At 44.4% G+C, this 22244-nt stretch overlaps 1 protein-coding gene across 2 annotated transcripts in view; it reads right to left on the bottom strand.

The window, feature by feature from the left end:
• E(bx) (nucleosome-remodeling factor subunit NURF301 E(bx)) overlaps positions 1–22244 on the bottom strand; it is a 53396-nt gene that overhangs the window by 29123 nt on the left and 2029 nt on the right. The window contains exons 2-13 of one of the 2 annotated variants that reach the window (XM_075701456.1): positions 15547–15668; positions 13597–13805; positions 12439–12557; positions 11061–11409; positions 8735–8941; positions 7373–7755; positions 6382–6622; positions 5793–5837; positions 4103–4242; positions 2653–2865; positions 1252–1473; positions 290–475 (exon numbers count right to left, since the gene is read on the bottom strand). In XM_075701456.1, coding sequence (XP_075557571.1) covers positions 290–475; positions 1252–1473; positions 2653–2865; positions 4103–4242; positions 5793–5837; positions 6382–6622; positions 7373–7755; positions 8735–8941; positions 11061–11409; positions 12439–12557; positions 13597–13805; positions 15547–15668 — 2436 coding nt within the window. The remainder of the gene's footprint in view (positions 1–289; positions 476–1251; positions 1474–2652; positions 2866–4102; positions 4243–5792; positions 5838–6381; positions 6623–7372; positions 7756–8734; positions 8942–11060; positions 11410–12438; positions 12558–13596; positions 13806–15546; positions 15669–22244) is intronic. The other variant, XM_075701457.1, reaches the window with a different exon arrangement.

The following is a 22244-nucleotide window of genomic DNA, read 5'->3' as shown; positions in this document are numbered from 1 at the left end:
GTTTCGGATAGCGTGGACATCTTGCCACCTTATTGTAAAATTTCACCACAAATTAGTTTTATCTCAAATTTAACTGTATTCAGGAGTGCCAACCTAAAAAATGACGTTTATTTTTATGCACAGGCGACGACCAATTATTTGGCTGTCCAAACTCCAAAGCAGTGCCTTGACCACCATTTCCATGCTGCCAATTCCGCATTCGGAATAGGCTGCATTCTTTCAACACTGCACGAATCACTGACGCACAAGATTCTTGAAAAACACATTTCCGGCACAAGTTCAAGCTCACCGAATCCTCAGCAGTGACCATTCCATTGAGCACCAGTGGCCTTGCCACTTTCACTGGCGACTCGACGGTCTCGACGTCCACGTGAGGCTCAGCCTTGATCCTCGTCGACTCGGCCATTTTGTCCTCCAGCTCCTTTAGCTTCAACCGGCGCTCCAGAAAGCCGTCAATCTTAGTTGTTTTGGCCACCTGCAAATTACCACACCAGATCAGGTCGGGTCATCATTTCAGTGGATAGCAGAGAGGATGACACCCATCCTAACCACTTTCCATAAGCATTCACCAATGTGGGTCCACCTCTGGAGGTCCTTTCCCAACCAGTTTTGGATTTGGCTACCTATAACCATGAATCAGTGGCTTTCAAAGCTGTTCACCGAGTCACCAGAACTACAAGTGTGACTGCACACAATGGTGTAATTTTACATGGCAGGCACTTAAAACTGAACTCAAGGTCGGAACCGTGTGTTCCACTAACTGAAAGTGCCACTCAATATATTGCAAGCGCCCCAGACGTAGCTTTCCCCAAATCTTTTCAGCACATTCCTCGCTTTATTTATTTTATCTGATCACCACCACGACATGACGATGATAGTTTGCTGGAACGGCGCACAAATGAGCAGGGGGGGGGGGGGGGTCGCATGTGCAGTGAATCTGCAACAATAGTTTCAATAAATTGATTGACAAGTTGATCTTCTGCTTACACATCAATCTCCTCTCGAAAAGCCTTGAAATGTTTGTGTGACAGAGGCATAACACCCTGCTGAATACCCTGCAGCAAGTGCCCATTTGAGTAAGCATGACAAAATGAACAGTACTGTGGGTGGAACTAAACAAGAGTTATAGACTAAGGTTAAGAGACCAAGGTTAAGAGACATCAAAAACTCTCCGTGAGAGGAACAGCAGCCCTCCTCTGTCCCGTTGCCAAAGCTCTCCAACTGTTGCCGAGCCTTATGCGGTCCCCTCACCTTTGGGTAGAGGGTCCGCACGGGCGAGGAGAGTGACTCGGAGACGTCGACCAGCTCCACGACCATGGCTCGGGATGCCAGCATCGCCTTGAGCAGGGTCTCACCGGTAATTTTCACCTCCCTCGTCGTCTCCCCAGGCTCCGCGGATGGTGCAGAACTGTCACCGGTTGCACCCGCCTCCGTTTTCACCTCACTGCCTTCCCCTCCGCCTTCCTTCACAGCCTGCAGAATGGAGAGACAGAGAATGGACAAGCATTCTTTTCTTTTCTTTCTAGAGCCGCGACAAGGTTCCACGCTAAATTAAATTCTGGGGTTTTACATGCCAAAACCACAATATGATTATGAAGCATGCCGTAGTTGGGGACTCCGCATCGATACTGACCACCTGGCGATCCTTAACGTGCCCCCAATGCACGAGACATTTTTTTTTTTTTTGCATTTCAACTCCATCAAAATGCAGCTGGAGTTTGGTCCCATGACCTCGTGCTTGGCAGCGCAACACCATAGCTGCTAGGCAACCGCGGCAGGTTACGAATTCTACGCTCCAGGGAGGGTGTCGAGACCACTCCACTCGCCACAACGGTGAGTAGACGGGCTTACAATGAGGTTGCTCAGTGCAGGTTGGCAGCCAAGGCCCCCCCGCATGTATGTTATGCAGGGATGCAGTGCTGTGTTGGCTCGGGGTCAGTGTGAGCAGGTGCACGCAACTGCGGGTACAAATCTGCACACGTAGCCAATGAGGCACATTTGGGGCTGGTTGTGTGATGTGTATACTGTGTTAAGTTTGCGTTGTTTGCTTGCCTGCCTCAGAAGTACAATGTGCTTTCTTGGAAAGGATTCGCGTCGTCTCGCTACACCCTTTTTGGACTATACAGAGGGTTCTAAGGGAGATCCATCCTTCTAGATAACATTCCTTACCTAACCTAACACAGTCGAATTTTGTTACAACAGAGTCGCGTCCAATACAACAATAACCAATAATTGTTATAAGCATATATTCATTACACATTGATTGATATTGGGAAGAGATATTTCAGGTTTGCTTCATTATATCCGTGTTGGTTACGTCGAGGGTCAACCGTGCCTAGCCTTAGGGCAACCCAGACCGGGGCCGCATTACTGTAGTAATGCCTTCCGCTCAGTTCTGTCACTCTCATCATCCATCATTCACGGCTAACTGATACCATTGATAACGCAGGCAGAGTTTCACTCTGACCACCGACAAAGCGTGAAAAGGCATCGCTAGAAAACCACAGCCTGTGGTATTGCAGCCTCGGCATGGGTCCAGGGAAGCGTCACAGTAAAGCTGTGAAGCTGTTTTTTGATTCCCGTGAAGCTTCACTAGCAAAGCTTCACGTGAAACTTCAGCAGGCACTGCTCGCAAGCGTCTGACAGACCCACCTTAGCAGCCTCCTCGGCCGCGGCCTTGGCCTTGTTCTCGGCGGCGCTTCGCTGCTGCTGCTGGCCATGCTGCAGGGCGATGACCACCTTGTGTGGGCCCGCCCGCAGGCCCACTGTGTGCGCCGGAACATGCCGCACCACCCTTGTGCAGCTTTGCCACTGCCAGCCGCCCTGGCCCGTGATCCGGTACTCTTCACCCTTTTGTTTCCACACCTGCGGCACAGAAGATAGAGAGAGAGACGGGCATCAGCTTGTGGACGGCTCAGTAGGCGGTAAAAATTGCACCACCTAAAGAGAGTTTGGCGAAACAGCTCTGTAAAAATCTGCAAGGAGGAGGATCTTTAAGCTCGGGGACGTTTAAGCTCCCGAGACTGCACTGTACGAAATTCCGAAAGTTCTACGAACCTCTATGCCAAAGTTTTGCATTTGTCTGCAAATTTTTGTTTGTCATTATCCTCCGCAATGCATTTCTTAAAAGACTTTAACGTGGCTTTATGTGGAAGGGAATAAGAAAGATCTTCAACGTCTACGCTGAAACCAAAACAGCCCACAGTGCTCGGCTTCTTCAAGAACTCAACCACCACACCAGAACAGGGGGCTACTAATATATTTACTGCTTGAAAATGACCTAGATGTTTTTGTAACAGGCTAGACAAAGCACATGCCTTCAATTCTTCTCAAAATTAACTAGGAAGCAACTATTTAACCTATTCACCCTGGATATGTTGCCAGATGAATGCGCAACTGTGTGGGAGTGGTCTAATCGTAATTCTTACTGGCACTTTTCAAGAAAATTGACACTATTTTGACATAGGTCGTTGAGTAGTCGCAGGTTCCAAAAAAGCAAACCCCCAAGTATGTTTCGAATATTGTGAAGTGACACAAAAATCCAGGATGCAGTGTCAACATGGCCCTCCACCATGCAATTTCACATTTTCATGTCTGTTTTTATGCGAAGAAAAACAGTTTTAAACTGTGCCAAACATGAGGACATGGTGACTGTGGTCACATACATGGAAGTGCTGCTTGTAGCATCTAACAGCGGCCCTTAAAAAAAAAAGTTTTTTTTTTCGTGTTCATAACATAATAAGGTAATAACTGTCTCGAAAAGGGAATATGCCCCTGAGCTGTCTTCAAGTTGGAAGAGGGTAACGAAAGAGAAATGCTGCCATCTACCCAAGAGCAACACGAAGGAAGAAAGAAAACCCCCCACATCGGTTTCTCAGAAAGGTTCATAGTGGAAGAAAAATCTTGGGGCTCTACGGAGGAAGAACTTCAGTTTGGCCTACTTGGTGCTTACTGCACATCATATCGACCACAAATAAAGACGGGGACAGCGGAAGAGAACACCGCCCGCATTGCTCTTGTGTTCTCTTCCGCTGTCCCCCGTCTTTATTTGCGGTCGACATGAGAAACTACAGGGGAAGCTGGCTGGGCAGGGCGCTCTCACCTGGTGCTTGAGCCCCAACGTGTACTTGACCCAGACGCTGCGGTCCACTTCCTCCTCCATGAGCTCTCGCCGCTCCCGCTTCTCCAGCTTCTTCTTCTCCTCCCGCTCGGCCACCGTCGTCCGCCGGAGGTGGGTGTGACCTGCGGGGTGCGAGGAGCACGGATAAATCGCCGCACCCGGCCCTGCTTCCGCTTCCTCTGTAACCGGTCTGTGTCGAGACACGCCAGCGGAAGTGGCAGGGCAGACCACCACTCCCAGAAGCAATGCCCGTAGAGTTTCTCACCGCATTACCGGGAGGAAAACCTGGCACCACCCTCTGCTCGAGTTTCCGAAGCGGTGCTGCGCCACCAAAGGAGTGCTAAGGCACCAGTATATGGGTGGCTCAACTTGTCATAAAGGTGTTGGCTTGGACCAAAACATGGTCATGGCTCCCCAAACGAAGCTTTCTTGGAATGATATTAGAAAGTCGCAATTCACCCGCAATACAGTTGACCATTGTTACACGAAAATGCACACTACCTGAAAATAAGCGTGCATCCGATACGCACTGACACTGCGAAAAAACATTTCAGATTTACTTCTTCGTACAGCGTAACCTCATTGATAGGTTCCTCACTGTTGCATTTTCCCGGCTGGTACACTACATTTTCGCGGCCCCAAACTACAGCCCATATATATATTATGTTCCCGTTTGATATGTCACCCTTGTGTAATGTCCCCGCATCATACGTCGTGTTTCAATGTGGTGGTCACATAAATTTGGCTAAGTAGAGGCAAATCAGCTCTCGCATGTTGCTATGAAGACGACAGTTGCGTATTCACGGTTATGCCTGCCAAACCCACCCAGGACACCGCCCCGAAATGCCCGATGCACACGATTGCCAGTCTTGAGTGCAACTGTGGTTTTTGCCGGTTCCCTAAAGTCAGCTTTCCCGCAACACAGCTGTTTTATGAGGTGAAGCATAAGCAAAAAAAAAAAAAATTATTGCGATGAAGCATTTAAAGAGTGGAAAGGGGCCACTGTCTAGAAACATTGTATGTGTCCCTTACTTACATGTGCACGCACATGCCAGTCATGGTATGACTGCCAAGCGGAGCCATTCCTGATGTTGTGGCGATATGAGGCCTTCCTCACTGTAAAATTATCTCAGCCTTTTCTTTTTTTCCCCACTTCAGTCCTTCGAAAAACATATTAATGGGACTCTACACCTTAAAGTTCCTTAAGGTTGACTCCTATATAGTATTACAAGTAAGCAAATAATAATTAAAAAGATCATACAACTGAAGCCAATGTAGTGCGCACAGCCTCATCTTTCGTACCACTATAGCAGCCAGCTGGCAGTGCCTTTGTTTGACATAACTGTACTCAGCATAAGCCTTTCTTTAAGAAAGAAAGAGAAAAGAAAAACAGTTCTTACATAATAATATGAAAAAGAACGCCTTCTTAAAGCTGCTTTTATTGGAGACTGCAATTCCAACAGGAAAAACGCTGTTTGTGGCTCCACGGCGTCCTCACTCTCCAAGAAAGATGTTAACCCAAAGCCACCCACATCCTGGTATTGCGATGCATAGAACCCAGCCAGTGTGCCAGGTTTCTCTCTAGATAACTGCAAGAAACTCTGTGGCAGTGCCGCTGGAGGCACGAGTGGGTTGACTCGGAAAACACCGTGTGTCAGTGGCACATACGTACCAAGCGCAAATCGCGAGGCCACAGAAGCGTTGACATGCTTAGAATCTAAAGAGGGAGGGAGAGGACGAAACACTGTTGACGCACAAAGGTGAAACCAAGGAGAACAAAAGGAACACTCACAAAGCAACAGGTCCCCAAATTTGCAAAACCGATTACATGCCAATTGTTTTGGAACCGTCCCGACCAAAAACTGAGCCTTGTCAAGAGGCTGAGGCCCGATTCACTACTTTCCCCGATTGGCGATTTGCCACTTTCAAGGATACCACAGATTTTGTGCAACGTTAACCTCCAGCACAGCATGAGTGTAAAGCAACTGTGTAAACTAAGTGTAAAGGTGCTGTGAATGCGGCGACCATAACATATTAAAGTGACAAAGGAGACGTGGGTCCACAACTAAGGTTGTTTTTCATTTATGAAGCAAATGGGTTCTATATATATAGGAAACTGCTTTTATCAGCAATGTGCATGGCACATCGCATTTTGAAGCTATTCATCCCAAAGCAGTAAGCACGAGGAGTGAAACGACATCTCCCTGAAGGTGGCCAACCCACAATGCAGTCCCAGGATGCGACAAAGAGAGGCAACGTACCTAGCGAGTCGCTCCAGGCGGCATTGAAGAGGACTGGCTTGACCGAGGCCTCGAGGATGGCCAGGGCGAGGGAGAAGTCGCGGGGTGACGTGCACATGTTGACTGCGCGCAGCCAGTTGCCCCGGTGAATGGCCCAGTTGGGGTGCAGCAGGGCGGCGGGCACGCTGCTCTCCAGCTGAAGCAGCGTTTGCCGCAGGGTGCCGACCAGCGCCGCACGGCTGCCGTGCACTGGGCCGCCCCACTGTGCCGGGGAGAAAAGATGCGGAGGACACGCCGTTGGTCAGCGGTTCCACCTTGTGTCAACCTCGAGTCGGAGACAACATTTCGAAAAAAAAAAAAAAAAAAAAAAAAACTCTTTGCGGCAACAGCTGCTTACTTTCCGTCGCCCTTCTGAAAACAAGTCCTCTTGTATGTGAACTGACCTGCCCTTGTTTTGCCTGCTCTTAAGCTGTTAGTGGTCCTGTGTACACTATAAATTAGCATGTGCAAAATGTGCTTGCGCAGACTGCTTTCAACAGCTTTGCAGGTTACGTACCCAAGCCTAACTTTTGTATTTAGCGTTGCAGGCTTTGTGCAGCTAGCATAACAATGCAGCGGTGTACTCCGATCCCAAATCAGCCTTAATACTTGCTCTTCGCCGCAACTGCAAAACGAATCGTAAAGTCAGCGTTCGCTTAGCCTCACCTCTATTTGATGACGAAGTATTGGCAACACTTTGTGGTCATTATTCAGCCCAGCCGCCTGCTCCGACAGAGCCAGGCCTGACAAAAGACACCAACAGCTGCTGCTGCAAAGCTGTTTTGGTTTCCATCTACCAGATGGCACCACGGCATTTGGCGGCGTTGGCCTTGTATCTGCCAACACTCGTTTAAAAGCCCCATCGAGGAGATGCGCGCAGTGTTGCTATAGCTGTATTGCTTGTATTTTCTACATAAACAGCCGGAACAATTCACCAAAACTTCCTAATAAAGGACAGAGCTTCTTTGCCCACCTTGAACTCGGAGGCGGCGGTCAGCGAGAACTTGTGGGACAGGTGCCGTCGCTTGTCCCTGTCCTCGGCGTGCTGGTGTTTGTTCAGGGCCAGGGTGTTGCTGTTGTACTGGTTGGTGAAGCTGCGGTAGCTGCCCTCCATGCCCAGCTTGAAGAGCAGCGACCCCGAGTTGAGCGGCACCGCGCCGGACGCCTTGCCCCGCGTCACCCGCGAGATCTCCCCGTCCTTGGTGAGCACCAGGACCGAGTCCCCGTCGCCGTCCGACGACCCGCCGCCGGACTTCTTGGCGGTCCCCGTGGACCGGCTCGTGGTGTCAAAGGCGAAGCTCCGGGGCACCAGCGAACCGGTCTTGGACCGAGTCACGATGGAAGAGCGCGGGCCCGCTGGGCAGACAAGAGGTGGTGCGACGCTTCTGCTCAAGACACCGTCTGGTGGTTGAACAGTCAACGCTTTTGCCTTGGACATTTGAGTCATCCATGGATGTTTTGCGTTCTTTTTGGATGAACACCCCAAAAAGGTTATTCCTTCCCTCGTTTTAAATGACCTTTAGTGTGGGTATCTCGTTCTTAAAATTTTATGCTTTTGAACCTTGTTAAAGTCGCATACGACATAAAAATGCCTTCACTATATCCTGTGTTCATTACAAATACACACATATTCTACACTGATATCGGGAAGAACTTTTTTATGTTACTTCCTTATATCAAATGATTTGTTGAATTGAATTCAGCTGTAATTTATCTCAATTTCACAATTTTATACTTTTGAACCTTGTTAAACTTACATCGGACAGAAATACCTTCACTATATCCAGTGTTCATTACAAATGCGCACGTATTCTACACTGATATCGGGAAGAACTTTTTTATGTTACTTCCTTATATCAAATGATTTGTTGAATTGAGGTTCAGCTGTAATTTATTTCAATTTCACAATTTTATACTTTCGAACCTTGTTAAACTTACATCTGACAAAAATACCTTCACTATATCCAGTGTTCATTACAAATGCGCACGTATTATACACTGATATCGGGAAGAACATTTTTATGCTTACTTTGTTATATCCAATGATTTGTTATATCAAGGTTTAAGTGTAATTCATTTCGATTTTACCATTGAAAAGCCATACCATCATTGGAGTACATTAAGTCTCTTGTTTCATTTTTTCCCCCCTACATCGTATCACTTGCAGCGTTTCTGCATCATCTGAACGTAGCCAGGAGTCAAACGTGCTATTTTGTGCCCAGCATCAGGACACTACAGCCAGCCCACTGAATGGTCATTACGCGACTCCAGTGACTGTTCCTACCCGCTTGCAACTATACACAGAAAGCACGCTAAGTAGCAAAACATGACTCACTGTCCGGTTCCTCCTTGCCAGTTCCTTTCCCAGCTGCCTTTTTCGCGTTGTCTTCCTCCGAGGGCTTCTTGCCTGCTGCTGCTCCATCGTCGGATTTTGCTCCAGACTGCTCCGATTCCACCTCTTTCTCTTCACTCTCTTTGGTTTCAGGTGTGGCTTTGGATTCGGCTTCTGCCATATCATCTGGCTCCTCTTCCTTTACTTTCACTAAATGTTCGAAAAAGACAGGAAGTGAGCAAGCAAAAATAAGGGCGAAGTGTTCTAATGCACAGCATTCCTGCCACCTTTCTCCGCAAATTTTTAGGGCTGCCGAGTATTCAAAACCATCAAATAATGTATCAAATATTGTCAGACTCAATTTGTCCTTCAAACTGAACAGCTGCCATTCATGAAGATATTTTTCGAATAGCTTAGAAGTATTTCAGATCATCAAGCGAGCATGATCAAAATTAAAATTGGAGTAAAAGTGTGATAAATTCCATCGTCGCTCATGGCGCCAGAGTTTTCCTCCTGAACTGCGATCATACCCACTCTCCCAAGAGTACAGGTTATGCAAACAATCTCTTTAGTTATGCTTGAGCCTGGATTTGTGCTTTCAATAAACAATGTTTGATAGCATGCAATGTAATGTCAAAAATTTTTTAACATTGTGATTGCTTGGGTGTGCACATCATTTTACATTGATACTGAAGAGAGCTGTTCTTTATTTGGGAACTATTCAAAAATTATTCGATATTCAATTTAAGTTGCTTCTGGCGCTATTCAATGCTGATCTGATTCGGTCACAAGAATTACCATTTACACATATCTAGGAATTTCCAATCATGCATGATTTGCACTAAGCTAATGTCCTCTACCATGCAAGCGCATTAGAAGCCAGACTAGAATTACTATGTTGGCATACCTGAAGGCTTAGCTATATTAGTGTTCCTTTTATCTACAATTAAGAGTAAAAAGTTAATTAATGAAAGGCTTAGAGAATATGATCCTTAAGTAACACAAGAGCTTAGCGTAAGAACTTGCTTGTAATACAAGGTTTTTAAATGTTTTGGCATATAAGATGTGCTCTTTGTATTCAACAATTTTCGGTTCGAATAGCGCAGAAAGTCTAACAGTCATTTCATTGAATGCCACAGATTACTAAGCAGGGAAACTGCATAGAAAACCACTGTCGGAGAATAACCAAACGGACAGCAAATCAGCTCCCAAGAGTGGCACAAGGAAATGCTCACAAAATTAGTAGTCCACTGGTTTTATACTGCACAAATTTAACCATAAATTTTTTCTTGATACTCAAAGGTCACCATTTTGTTACATCTCCCGAGATCGTAATTGATGAGAATTAGCAGAACTGAGGTGGTTGACATTTTGTAACCACCATGCAAAGGTAACAATAACAAAAAAATGAAATAAAGAACACCTTGGGAAAATTACCTGACACCTTAAATACTTTTTTTTTTGAAAACCGTGAATTGGATATAACAAGCTACATGATGTGAATTGTTGTAAGAATGTACCACATCAGTCTCAAAGGCGCTAACATTCACGGGGCTATGTTTAGTAAATACTATACATAAATATATAGTGCGGAAGTCCAATTGGTAGAGCATTGCATGGCATCACATAGAGGTTGGGGTTCACACTTCCATCTTGCTGCTGTCTGGTCTTCAACTTACACTTCCCTTTTCCTTGACTAATCCCACCCTTCTATCTTAAAATAAACACAATCAATCAAAAGATCAGCTAGTTTCCTTTAGATTTTCTTTGGTTTCTTTGTCTGTTAGCTTCGCATGTTCTTTTTTTTTTTTTTTAATTTTGTGCAACAACACAATTCTCACACCACTCTGCCCGACCAGATGGCATGCTGAAGCAACACACATGTGCTATGAGAGACGCTGTAACGGGAGGGAGAGCTCCACATAAATTTAAATTGTGTGAAATTTTCCAATGTGTGCCTAATTTACTAGGTAAAGTGCTTAAAAATGTAAAAGCTACTTCAGCGCGTTGTTCTGTTTCCAGGCTTGCCTGCATTCGGAACAGTGGCTCAATTGAGACTCCGAATTGTACACTTGGGACTACCACATGCATAGAAAGCGACTACGGAGTGATTACACGGCCCCTTTCCATTTAATTACACGTAACGTCGGTTGCTGCTCTCAATTTTTTTGCACTGTGCACGGGCATTTCTGCATTACACCACCATTTCGAAGTGCAGCCGCTGCATCTGGGAAACCAACCCCCCCAACCTTTCTCACGGCAGAAGTACGCCATAGCCACGGAGACAACCCGGGCAAGTTAGTACAGACACCTCGAAGCGTAGACTCACCTACTGTGACCGTTTTGGTGCTGGTGGTCGTGGTCACCACTGTGGTAACCATGGTTGTGGTCGTCACCTCCTCCTCCGTCTCCGTGACGTCGGGCTTCGTGTCCACCTCCATCTGCTCCGGAGGCGGCATGTCCGGCACCTCCCCGCAATCCATCCGGTTCTCTTCGCCGCCCATGTCGAGGATGTTGGCGTGCGACGCGACGTTCATTTCCTCCTCCACCATCTGCGGCACCTCCGCGAAGTGGGGCAGGCTGTCTTCGGGCTTGATGGGGCACGGCATGAGGAGACTGTCCTCTACCGAGTTGAGGAAGCGGTGCGCCGCGCTCTCCAGGCTGGCTGCCGCCAGTGCCTGCACCGATTAACCGTGAGGTCAGTGCGTACAACACTGAAGGGCCTTGCCACCCACCAATGAAACAAAATACTGCTACTTTAGTCAAATACATAGTCAGACTGTTTGCGAGAAAGAGTGCACGTGCGCATGCAGTTTGGGAGCCGTACGTCCCCGCGACCAATCGGATAAAACGAAGCAAACTTCCAATATGGCTGGCCATGCTCCATTTCAATGAGTGTTCTACTGCTATAATGAAGCCCGATATGCAAGAAACAAAACAGTATTGGTTACAGTTATGCGAACATTTGTTCATGCTCAAGATATGTATTCTAGCAGAACAAATGACTCGCCAAAGCAACTTGAAACGGCCCATTCTAGGCACAAGTGTACATTGGCAAGCGGCTTTTTTTTGCCAGCCCTCAGCCAGCAAACTTAAGGAGCCAATCATCTGTGATCGCAGCACCTATCACATATGGCATTAAAATCAGCAGGCGACCCTCTGCTGGCCCTTTGAAGGAATCATGCTTGCATTTTTTTCACACGGACCCAATCATGATTTTTTTTTTTTCAATATCAGCCTGTATGCTTGTAATGAATATGGATATAATTAATGAAGGTATTTTCATCGAGATGAAACTGTACTATAACGACATTCGCAAAACTTCTTTTCCTAAGCACCATCCAAGATTGGACATCGTCGTGGCAATGATTGCATTATCATGTCAAAAGCCATCACGAGCCCAAACTCTGGCAAATCAGCAAATGCTCTTGCAAAGACACTGGCCAATCAAGAAGTGCTCTAACGAAGACAATGGCCAATCAGGAAGTGCTCTAGAAAACACTGGCCAGTGAGGAAATGCTCTAACAAAGACGGTGGCCAATCAGCAAATGCTTTAGCAAATGCTGGCCAGTGAAGAAATTCCCAAGCAGACTCTGGCCAACGAGGAAATGTTCTATACATAAGAAGTCTCGTGAATGCAGACCCTGATCCTCCACTGAGAAGATCCTGTGTACGCGAACTGCGCGACCTCTCCAGACGAGACTCACAGCGTTCTCTTCTTCTAACCGCCGCCGTTCCTCGGCCTCCTGGGCCTCCCGCTGTTTCCTCTCCTCTTCCTCCTTGGCTCTCCGCGCTGCCCGCTCTGCCTGCACCTTGACCAGAGCGGCTGCAAGGGAATTGGGTTCACAGCTGTGAGGCCTGCTTCTGTGTAAAAAATTTCATCATGTTTTGCCACGTAGAGGTACGGCACTTAAGGTTACACATGTGACCCTCCATTTCTTTCTTGCATGTGCTAGCGAGAGAAGTCTGTCGACTGGTCTTCACGGCATTCCCAGCTATGTGTGAAATGGAGTACAATGACATTCCTTCACTTGAAGAAATGTGACAAAAAAAATTGCGTTTTCAATTCCCCTGCCTGATAATTAGCAATACACTAGCCCTTGACCCTTCATAAGATGAAATGCTCTTTACAGCCTGATGCACTCAACACCATTGTCCACATAGCTTAAATAAGTGTTTATTGAAGTTTGAGGTTCACTGGCAGTCTTTATGAGAGCCTTGCGGTCATGTCTGCCTTGCTCAGCATTACAAAATGAAAAAAAAAAAAAAAGAAGAAACATTCTTGCAGTAAAACTACGAAACACAAGAGCTGTACAAGCTCGATAAAAATTGGGAAGAAACCACTGGAGGACAATTGTCAAAATCAAGTGACAGCTCAGATGTGCCACTGGGTACAGTTATTGGTTAGCTGCATTGGTTTATGCATAGGTCCTTCTTACAATCTTCATAAATACACTGGCAAGGAAACACATTGTGCACTGGGACACTATTCTAGGGCAATCCCTTTTGAAGGTACTGTCACTTTTGTGCGACTCAGTGCAGGAGGCGTGCAAACATACGGCTGAACGCGCTCCCGGCACTGTGCCAAGATGGAGAGCTTCGCAAAGCGCCAGAAACGCTGTTGAGCATATAACACCAACGTGCCCTGTGGCCAATCAAGCATGATCTCACACAATTGATTGTCTGCCCAAAAGGGATTGCTCAAGAATACTGCGCCTGCTATCAGAATGAGCCCACCAAGTCGGGACCTTTGGTTACACTACCTCCCATACTGGCCCCGTATACTCAGCCGGACAGGCGTCCATGCCAAGTGCCGGGAGGAGCCAAAGAAAAGCTCTGCTTCAAGACGGGCAGATGCAAGGTACCATTCTCAGAGTCCAGGTAGGTTTTCCGATTTCCTTTGGACGAGTTTGTGAGCTTCTCGGTGAGCTCCATGTGCCGGACAATCTCGTCGCGGAATTCGGCGATGGTCCGACACAAGTCCAGCTCCAGATCTTCCGCATCGAGCACGTCGAGGAGCTCCTCCAGCTGTGCTGGCGTAGAGTAGTAGAATGCCTCGTTGTTCTCCCCTTCCCTGAAATGCAAGTCCTGAGTTTTCACATTTACACGTTGCAAGGCAAGTTGTTGAGTTTAGGGGTCTTGGAACCCCACAGTTAATACGGCATATCAACAGTCTTGAACGAAAATAAACTTTTTTTTCGCCAAGTTGGTTGATACTTGGTGAAGCCATTGTAGCACCCACGGTGTCCGGTCTTCCATTCTGTGTGTTTTATCTGCGCTACAATGGCTTCCCAAAGACTCGAACAAATTTAGACTAGCTGTTAGGTTTCTGTTCAGTGAATGCTCTATGTTCGATTCGCCAGCCAAAACTAATTAACTCTAAAGAGATTTCTTCCCTTGATGTAAGAAGAAAGGAATTACACTTTGATTTCCTCCGCCAACAAATTAGCAAAACAGCAGCCCTTGACCCTTCGTTGTATGTGGTGGCTCTTGTAGCCCAATACGGTCATGTCACATTAATACGGACACCCCACAATACGGACAAAATTTTCATCAACCAGTTGGTGGCCATGCATTTGTGCCTTGTTAATATAGACACTCGCAGTGCACACTGAAGACGACCTTTTTGGGGATAAAATTAGAGAAGGCATACGTTTCTGTCTCATTATTACGGACGCTGCCTAGCATTGTAACGGAAACTGTGCATAACGGGAGGGGGATAAGAAGTGGGGGTGCTACCTATGTCAGGAAAGCCGGACGGGGTACAAAACATATCTACATGGAATAGGCATCAATAAAGAGACTGAACACAGGGCTTACACTATTTCAGCAAGAAAACTGGTCACCCTCGACAAGTCAACAGAAAGTTCAATAAAACCCTAAACATGAAACATTTACAATTTACACACCTTCCTGCATTAGCACAGAAAGCTCAGTGCTGAGGATACCTTTTGTGATCATCAGTGCACGATAGAAGGTAATAAAACATGCAAAGTATTCCTGAAATGGCTTGAGGTATTAAAAAACACAGTAGAAGTTATTGCTGTATGGCCATTCAATCAACATATTGCAAGGATATTTGATCCCTTGGCTAACAGTACTTGAAACAAGCAGTAAAAAGCATGGCCAATTCAAAGCTTAGATACAAAATGCTTTTGCGCATTTTTATCCTAAGGCTTCCATTTCGGATACTACAACCCGTGGCAAATGATATATATATATATATATATATATATATATATATATATATATATATATATATATATATATATATATATATATATATATATATATATATATTTTTTTTTCAAATTAACCACAACCACACTCACATGTGGACTTAGCAGCCTTTAAAAAGCACCAAGCAGACAATCTGCATCAGGTAGTTTGCAGATATGATTCAAGTCTAAGTACGTCACCTCCGACACTTTTCAGCCCGCTGTGGGTGCCGCCTAATTTCAGATGCGATACTGAGGAGAGCCGTGCAACATGTTCCAACGAGAAGTAATGGCAACATTTCTTTTTTTATTCAGTTTCAGTATCAAAAACGTCCAACTTTGCAAACCTTTAGAGACATGTCCACCCATATTTCAAGCGAAAAATTTTGCATGCAGACCTGCTCTGTATATGAACTATCTAAAACTAGGCTCCTTATGCAGCCTAGACTTCTTTGCAGTTGGCCGTTAAGTAGCAACAAAGTCAGTATCAACAGACGAATCAGAAGCTGTGGATTCTTCAGTTGCACAGTCATTCATTTCAACAGGACCACTGCAAGAACGTCAACCCGGCAAAATCGCAAAATACAAGCTACTCACACAAAGATCCTTCGACAGAGAAACCAGTACTTTCTGCCATGCCGGTCGAGACCCAGGCATTCTTGTCGACTGAGCAGGCCTCCTTTTTCGATGTCTGATATACAGTCTGTGACCCCTGACAACTGCAAACATCATTGTAGTAACAATGAAGCAGGCAAACAGACAGACAAACAAAGATCAAGGTGAAAGCACATAAAGTGAACAAACAAACACGTGAACAAAATTTTATGGTAAATGCCCACCCCAGGTTGGTGCTGCAGAAAAAGTGTCAAGCAAACAAGATCTTTTGGAAATCGATAAGTCAAAAAAGGCTTCATTTCCCTTTAAAACTTACTTTTTCAAAGAACTTCCTCCTCCCTGTGGATTTCTACAGAGCCCATTTAGTCAACCATTGTTCCAGTTTATAAGGTTGCAAGTTGATTATTTCACCATCATGCTGCCATCTGTAAGGTTACAACCTAGCTCAACTAGTAAAAAAGCTTCTCCCTGTCAAGGCAGGGGCCTGAGGTTTGGTTCCCAGACCAACGTCAATATTCCGCAACAATTTTTTTTTCACTTATTTCTGTTATTGTCTAGTCATACACTCCACTGAGAGGGAGTATCCATGGTGGTCGGTGCACCAGCATGTGAGGCAGTATCAAAGGACAAAGAAAAACAAAGGAAATAACATCTATAGAACTGCATCCATAGGCAACAAATTTCTGCAAAAAGCTTGCTTTTCCAGGAATTCACATTTCCTTAGCAGCCTTAAATGGATATTAAATGGGGAAAAGTGTTAAAAAAAGAACATTTAGTTATCCAGGTGGTTTTATCATGTGTAAAGATATGAGAGATGGCTACATTACGTCAGACTGCCAAGACGAACAGCATAAGTGCCCATGTCCTGACAGGAAATGCCCTACCAAAAGGTAGAAAGGTAGAAGGTAGGGCCATGACTTTCAGAAGTACTTTCACTTCTGCGAGATTTTGCGTGAGTAGTGCCAGGTGTCTATAAAACAGTGTTCCTGGCACAGCAATAAGCACGCTGCAGACAACTGACACACCTGGCAGCTGGGAAAATTGGTATCCTTGTATGCTATGCATTGCTTAAGTAGCATGCCCACAAAAGGGAACAAATGGATGGCATGAGGACAAAGTCAGTCAGCTGTCTATTTTGTTGACTGAAGAGGAATTTGTGTATTTATGGAGCACATGTTGCGGGATTGATTTAATGATATTTCCTATGAGTAAAGTGTTGTTTGCTTGCATGGTTTTGGCAAGGTTGTTTGATGACATTTTCTTTCTTTCTTTTTTTTTTTTTGCTATCAGATATGTGATGCGTTTTTTTTTTCCCCCACCAGGTGGCACTTGAATTAGATGTTTTGCCGCTGCCCGATTAAAAAGATTGAGCCTCAATCAACCATCCACCCATTGTTTAAGTAACATGCCTTTCAGTAAAAATACAAACAAGTTTGCACTCATGTCATCCCATTTCTTGTCCATGTGTTATTAATCTTGGCAAAGTGCTAAGAGTTCTTTCAGTAATATATTTCTTGGAAGCACTTCACTTATTCTAAGGTGTTCTTCAGGCTTCAAATAAAGGTGGTCCCATTAACATCACCTAAATATAAGCACACTCCGCCAACGTCGGAACACTGCTGCTGGAACTAGAAATGGAACCACAACCTTATGCATAGCGGCAGATCACAGTAGCCACAGAGCCGCTTTGGTAGGCATACTCAGCAACTACACAACATAGACGTAGCCTTCCTTTCCAATTTTTGTTCATCTGAATATATTGCCTTTGTCCAGCCTTTATTATTATAATATAGGCATTATATTCTTTAAAATTTATAACCACGACCTCACTATAGACATTTTCCTACAAGATGTACTCTCTCATCTTAATTCTATGCGCTTTGCTACCGATCGTAACTTACTTTTGCCTAGTATCCGTACTAATTATGGTTGATCCACTTTGCTTTTATCTTCAGTAACATTTTGGAATATTTTACACACTCATGTGTAATCTGTATCTTCCTTGCAAATGTTGAAGAAAAACGTGAAACAATTTGTTTTTTAAACTCTAAATAATCTTATCGGCCAGTGTACATTACTGATGCATACATATATATGCATTTTTCTTTTGTAACATATATGCTCTCATTCGTTTGATTCGCTTTTTCTTGCTTTGCAGTTTTACTCATTTTACATGCACAGGAAGTTCCACTAACAGTGATAAAATCTCAGGACCTTCTTCTGTATGTAATAAACTTGAATTGAATAGCAATCATAATTAAGCTCAACCGTCCCTTTTCTTATCTAATTTAGAAACCCGAGGAAACCAACGCTCTTAGATCTAATTTACCACTGATGTGCCGAGTGATAAACCGTGTATTTCAACACAATAACGAAAAAAAAAAAAAAGAACTTTCTTTAGAACAACGAAGTTGAACTTAATATAAACAACATGTGTTTCCTAAACCTTTTACAGTACTAGGTTTGAAATTTTAAGTATCTTGTTTCAGGCAAGAAATCCAATTACAGGCCAGCTGCTGCCTGCAACAGTGTCGAAAGGGACAATAAAGACATTTATGTCACAACATTTCAGTGCTTGCGCTGCAGTGGTTTCCTGAATGCATTCTGTTACCTTCTGCATTAGAATTCATTTTATTTTTCTACTTTAGGCCTCTGCTACAGGGACCTAAACAACACCGGAAAATGTAAAGAACTCACTCAAAACGAGAATAACTTTTGTACACACTGGGACATCTCTGTGCAAAAGCAATGAGCAAAAGAATGCTGCTGCTGCCTAAAGAGCAGCAGTTATTTTCATGTAGCAGAGAAAGTTGGTTCACTACAAGATTGCCTACTGTAACGACAATCTTGCCCTTCAATCAATGATAGATAGGTATCACAAGATTGCATAAAAGTTGTATGGCGACAAAATTGGTTTCATTTAGTGGTTTCTGGGCACGCAAAATCTGCACAATGGTGCAAGCTTTTTCCATTTAAGATACCGGGTAACACCAAGCCCCTTGGTAAAAAAAGTTATTTGCTGCATTTTTTTACCGTACATGGTGCAGAACATTGCAACTTTTGGTAGTCGAGATTTTAAGTCTATAAAAGTGAACTCTCAAACCTTGATGAGATGCATAAAGTGAAACAAACCCGAACTCTCATCTCAACGCTCCATTAAAACCACAATGCTGTATAGACTGATATAGATTGACAAGCACAATTAAGTACAAGGTTAAAATACACAATGTTAACTGTTTTGCAAGATTTAATACGCTGTGAAATGTTTTGCTCTCTTAGTCCAAGGCCACACAAGTAAGACAAATTGACAATACATATATTTTTAAAATTTTTTAATGCATACTGAAGCCTGCTGTTACTTCTTCACAACATACCTACAAACTTTACCCAACATGAGCAAACAGTTTAAAATGACTTTTGCATGCGCCCCGTTGGAAAATTCCTTATATGAGCATTCCGGTATTCCAAGTGTTCTTGTGCATGTAATTAGAATGAAACAAGAAATGACAGGTATAACATTAAGAGATAGAAGGAGCTTTTGTCAAAGTACAAGCAAAATGAGGGTCAGGAATTAAACGAGGAGAGAAGTGGGGGGGGGGGGGGGGTGTTGGAGGGCAGTATTAACTACAAAGTTCATATTTTAGCTTAGGTTAGGAACAAGGCAGGGGAGCAGGCCATTGAATGTTTAGGGCAGATAACAGTTTGGTTCAATAGGGTTACAGTACGGGTGCCAAGTAAGGAGAAGCGCAGTCGAGGATGCCAGGGGATTAGGTGGCGTGACGAAGCTAGGAAATATGCAGGCATAGAATGGAGTAAGCAGATGCGAAACAGGAGCAGCTGGAAATCACCAGGGGAGGCCTTAGGCATCTAGTTGACATAAAATAGGCTGCTGCTGGTAATAAAAAAAGACACGGGTCCCGAATAGTCAATGGGCCTCTTCGATTATCCCTCCTCGACAGTCTCGTACTGCACGAGTCAGTTACTTCAGCCGATCGATGTTGCCTACGCAGCATCTCGGGCAGTCCGGGAGTGTCGGGTATGGATAATCGAAGGGGCCCAAGGAGTAATGTTTGTCAAACAGCCAGGACCTATAGTATAGTTTTGTTTCCATAGACTTATCGCAGCGTCTATTGGAGCAATTTTACAAGCATGCCTTAAAATGGGAACTAAAGGGTTCCACTGGAAGATGCAACATCAAGGCTGCTTGCATTCTGCATTTGTATCATCAGGGAGTCAGACACCCTACCCAGACACTAAGGACGAAGCAGAGAGAGGCGAGTGGAAGGTGATTATGCCGTAGCAGCAACCACCTGGAAATGCGCACGTGTCCAGACGCAAAGATAAAAAGCAGCTGACAGGCGTGCGCAGCCCTTGTCAGGCCCAGAATCGCATCCTTTTTATCTTGTGTTTGCAGCTACTTAGAGAGTCAGAAAGTGCAACCGTGGCTAAAAAATGGGTCCCCTGTCACTTTTCGTGGACTGCTTGCAAGCACAATGGCCACGCAAAATGCCACAGAATACTGCTGCTTTTCACTCGGCATGTAAGGGGAGCCTCTAGAAACTAAGCCACCAATGTCCAATATGACGTGCTCAGAGCAATTTTTACCTAGCATTTTTACAAAACGTTGCAAAATGCTGCTAAGTCTGTTCTGGTCACACACATGGTGGAGTTCCCAATTTCAATTTGCAAAGCAGGCCAAGTATGGTGATGATGCTTTCAATGCAACGTTATCTCGCTATGTAAGAACTGAAAGCCCACAGCACAACAGCTTGAGTAACTTATTTTCAATTCTGAATGCTCACAAGCCATACGAGTTCCACATGAAATGTTCCCACCATGCTACACCATTAACGAAAAAAAAAAAATCATTTCAAAGCTGTTTGGGAGATCAGGAACTTCCTCATGCAATAAACATTCAGCCCCATAACAAAAAAAAAAAACTATATTACTTTTAATAGTAATAATGACATGGCCTCCTCACATCTGTATCACACAATGAAAGTGATTTACAGCAAAAGCAGACTTGGATTTTCTTTACAAGCTGGCAACTAGCCAGTTAGGCAAGTGGGGCCCTGTTCGAGCACTATAAACCATTTCTGCACACACAGAAACAATGTGGCTGATCCCGAAAGCCTAACAAAACGAAGGTGGCTCATCCTTTTAGAAACGTAAAACTACACAGCGCAGCAATTAATGAAGCAGTGAAAGCAAACGCTAGGTCTCGCTAGTCGCACACTACAAGCACTGCAAATACTTCGGTGTTTGTTTTATACCAAGAAACTGCACTGCCTGCTGCCATCGACTTCGTTTCGAGAGGTGTGATGCAGGCGCGTGCAACAAGCTCCCATAGGCACAGTAAAAAGAAGCAGTTCACTCAAAAGTTAAAAAGAACGAAGATGCAGCTACAGCAGGTCCTGTAGAACCAATAAATTTGTTAAACTATGCTTGCTTTTACTATTCTAACACGGTATAAGCGGTTTGTGTACTGTTTGCCATGCTTCTTAAACATTCTCTCACGTGTGCACCATCGCACTCAGTGTTTGGAGAAAGTTGCGAGATGTCATACGACACACAGTTTGATGTTGGTCAGGAAAATGCTATCATACTCTTTTTGATAAAACAGGTCATCATTAGGACCTGCTTCAATTTCTTCACAATCGTGACACCAATACTGTCACAAAACTTGCATCATCTCACTTTCCTAGTAATACTTTCATACTTTCCTGGTAATAATTATACTTTCAATGCACTTCGCAAAACTAATACGTTAGTTTTACTCGATTCAATGTTTGCCTTTTTGAGTGCCTTTAATGAGTCGGCATTCTCAGATGTAAACATCCTCCGGCAAGGTTGCATTTGCCTGACCGGGGCCATGCATCAGTCAGCTTATGTTTCTTTGTAGCTTGCACAAATTCTTTGGTGGCTTTATAATTGAGAATGTGTTGTGTCTGCCTTGCAATAGAAAAGAAGATGGTTAAATGACAAATTAAATGGACGAGACATTGTGAAAGGCCAGCACTTTGCAATTAACCAGAATGTGTGCTCACCAAGCGAACCATTTCCTGGGCAAACAAAGACGTCGCATCATTCAGACCTTACATGCCCTACTGCATACACCCTAGAAATTGCCCTCATCTTCATTAATTTATCTACCTATGCATCAGAAGTTCGTTAATGACACCAAATTTGTACTGATTGCAGCATGTGTATAACCCAACCTGCGCACTGAAGGTGGCTTTCTCCACCTTTTGCACAGATTGTTGGAATCATTACGCAGCTGTCGCATAAAGTAACCAAATAAATTCCATCTACTCAATTTTCAAATGCACTAGCACTCACATTGCCCGCTGCTGACGGCACACTGCACCCACTAAATATATATATATATATATATCTATATATATATATATATATATATATATATATATCTATATATATATATATATATATATCTGCATTTTCCAGCAAGCACAGATCAAATAATGCCCTCGCTAATGTCTGTCATCATCAACAGCGTGATCATAAACGTATTGCACCTTCTACATCACTTTCAGTTCGTGAGGCCTGAACATCTGTAGACTCTAGACAGCTCCTCTGAGACCTCTCAACAACAAACTAGCAAAATCCGGGAGGTCACCAACTTAGACACGCACAAATGAAACTGTCGCCGATTTTGCACA

The sequence above is a fragment of the Dermacentor variabilis genome, chromosome 8, assembly GCF_050947875.1.
Source record: "Dermacentor variabilis isolate Ectoservices chromosome 8, ASM5094787v1, whole genome shotgun sequence".
NCBI lineage: Eukaryota > Metazoa > Arthropoda > Arachnida > Ixodida > Ixodidae > Dermacentor > Dermacentor variabilis.
The sequence above is the reverse complement of the archived record's forward strand: the minus strand, read 5'-3'. Positions and strand labels throughout refer to the sequence as shown.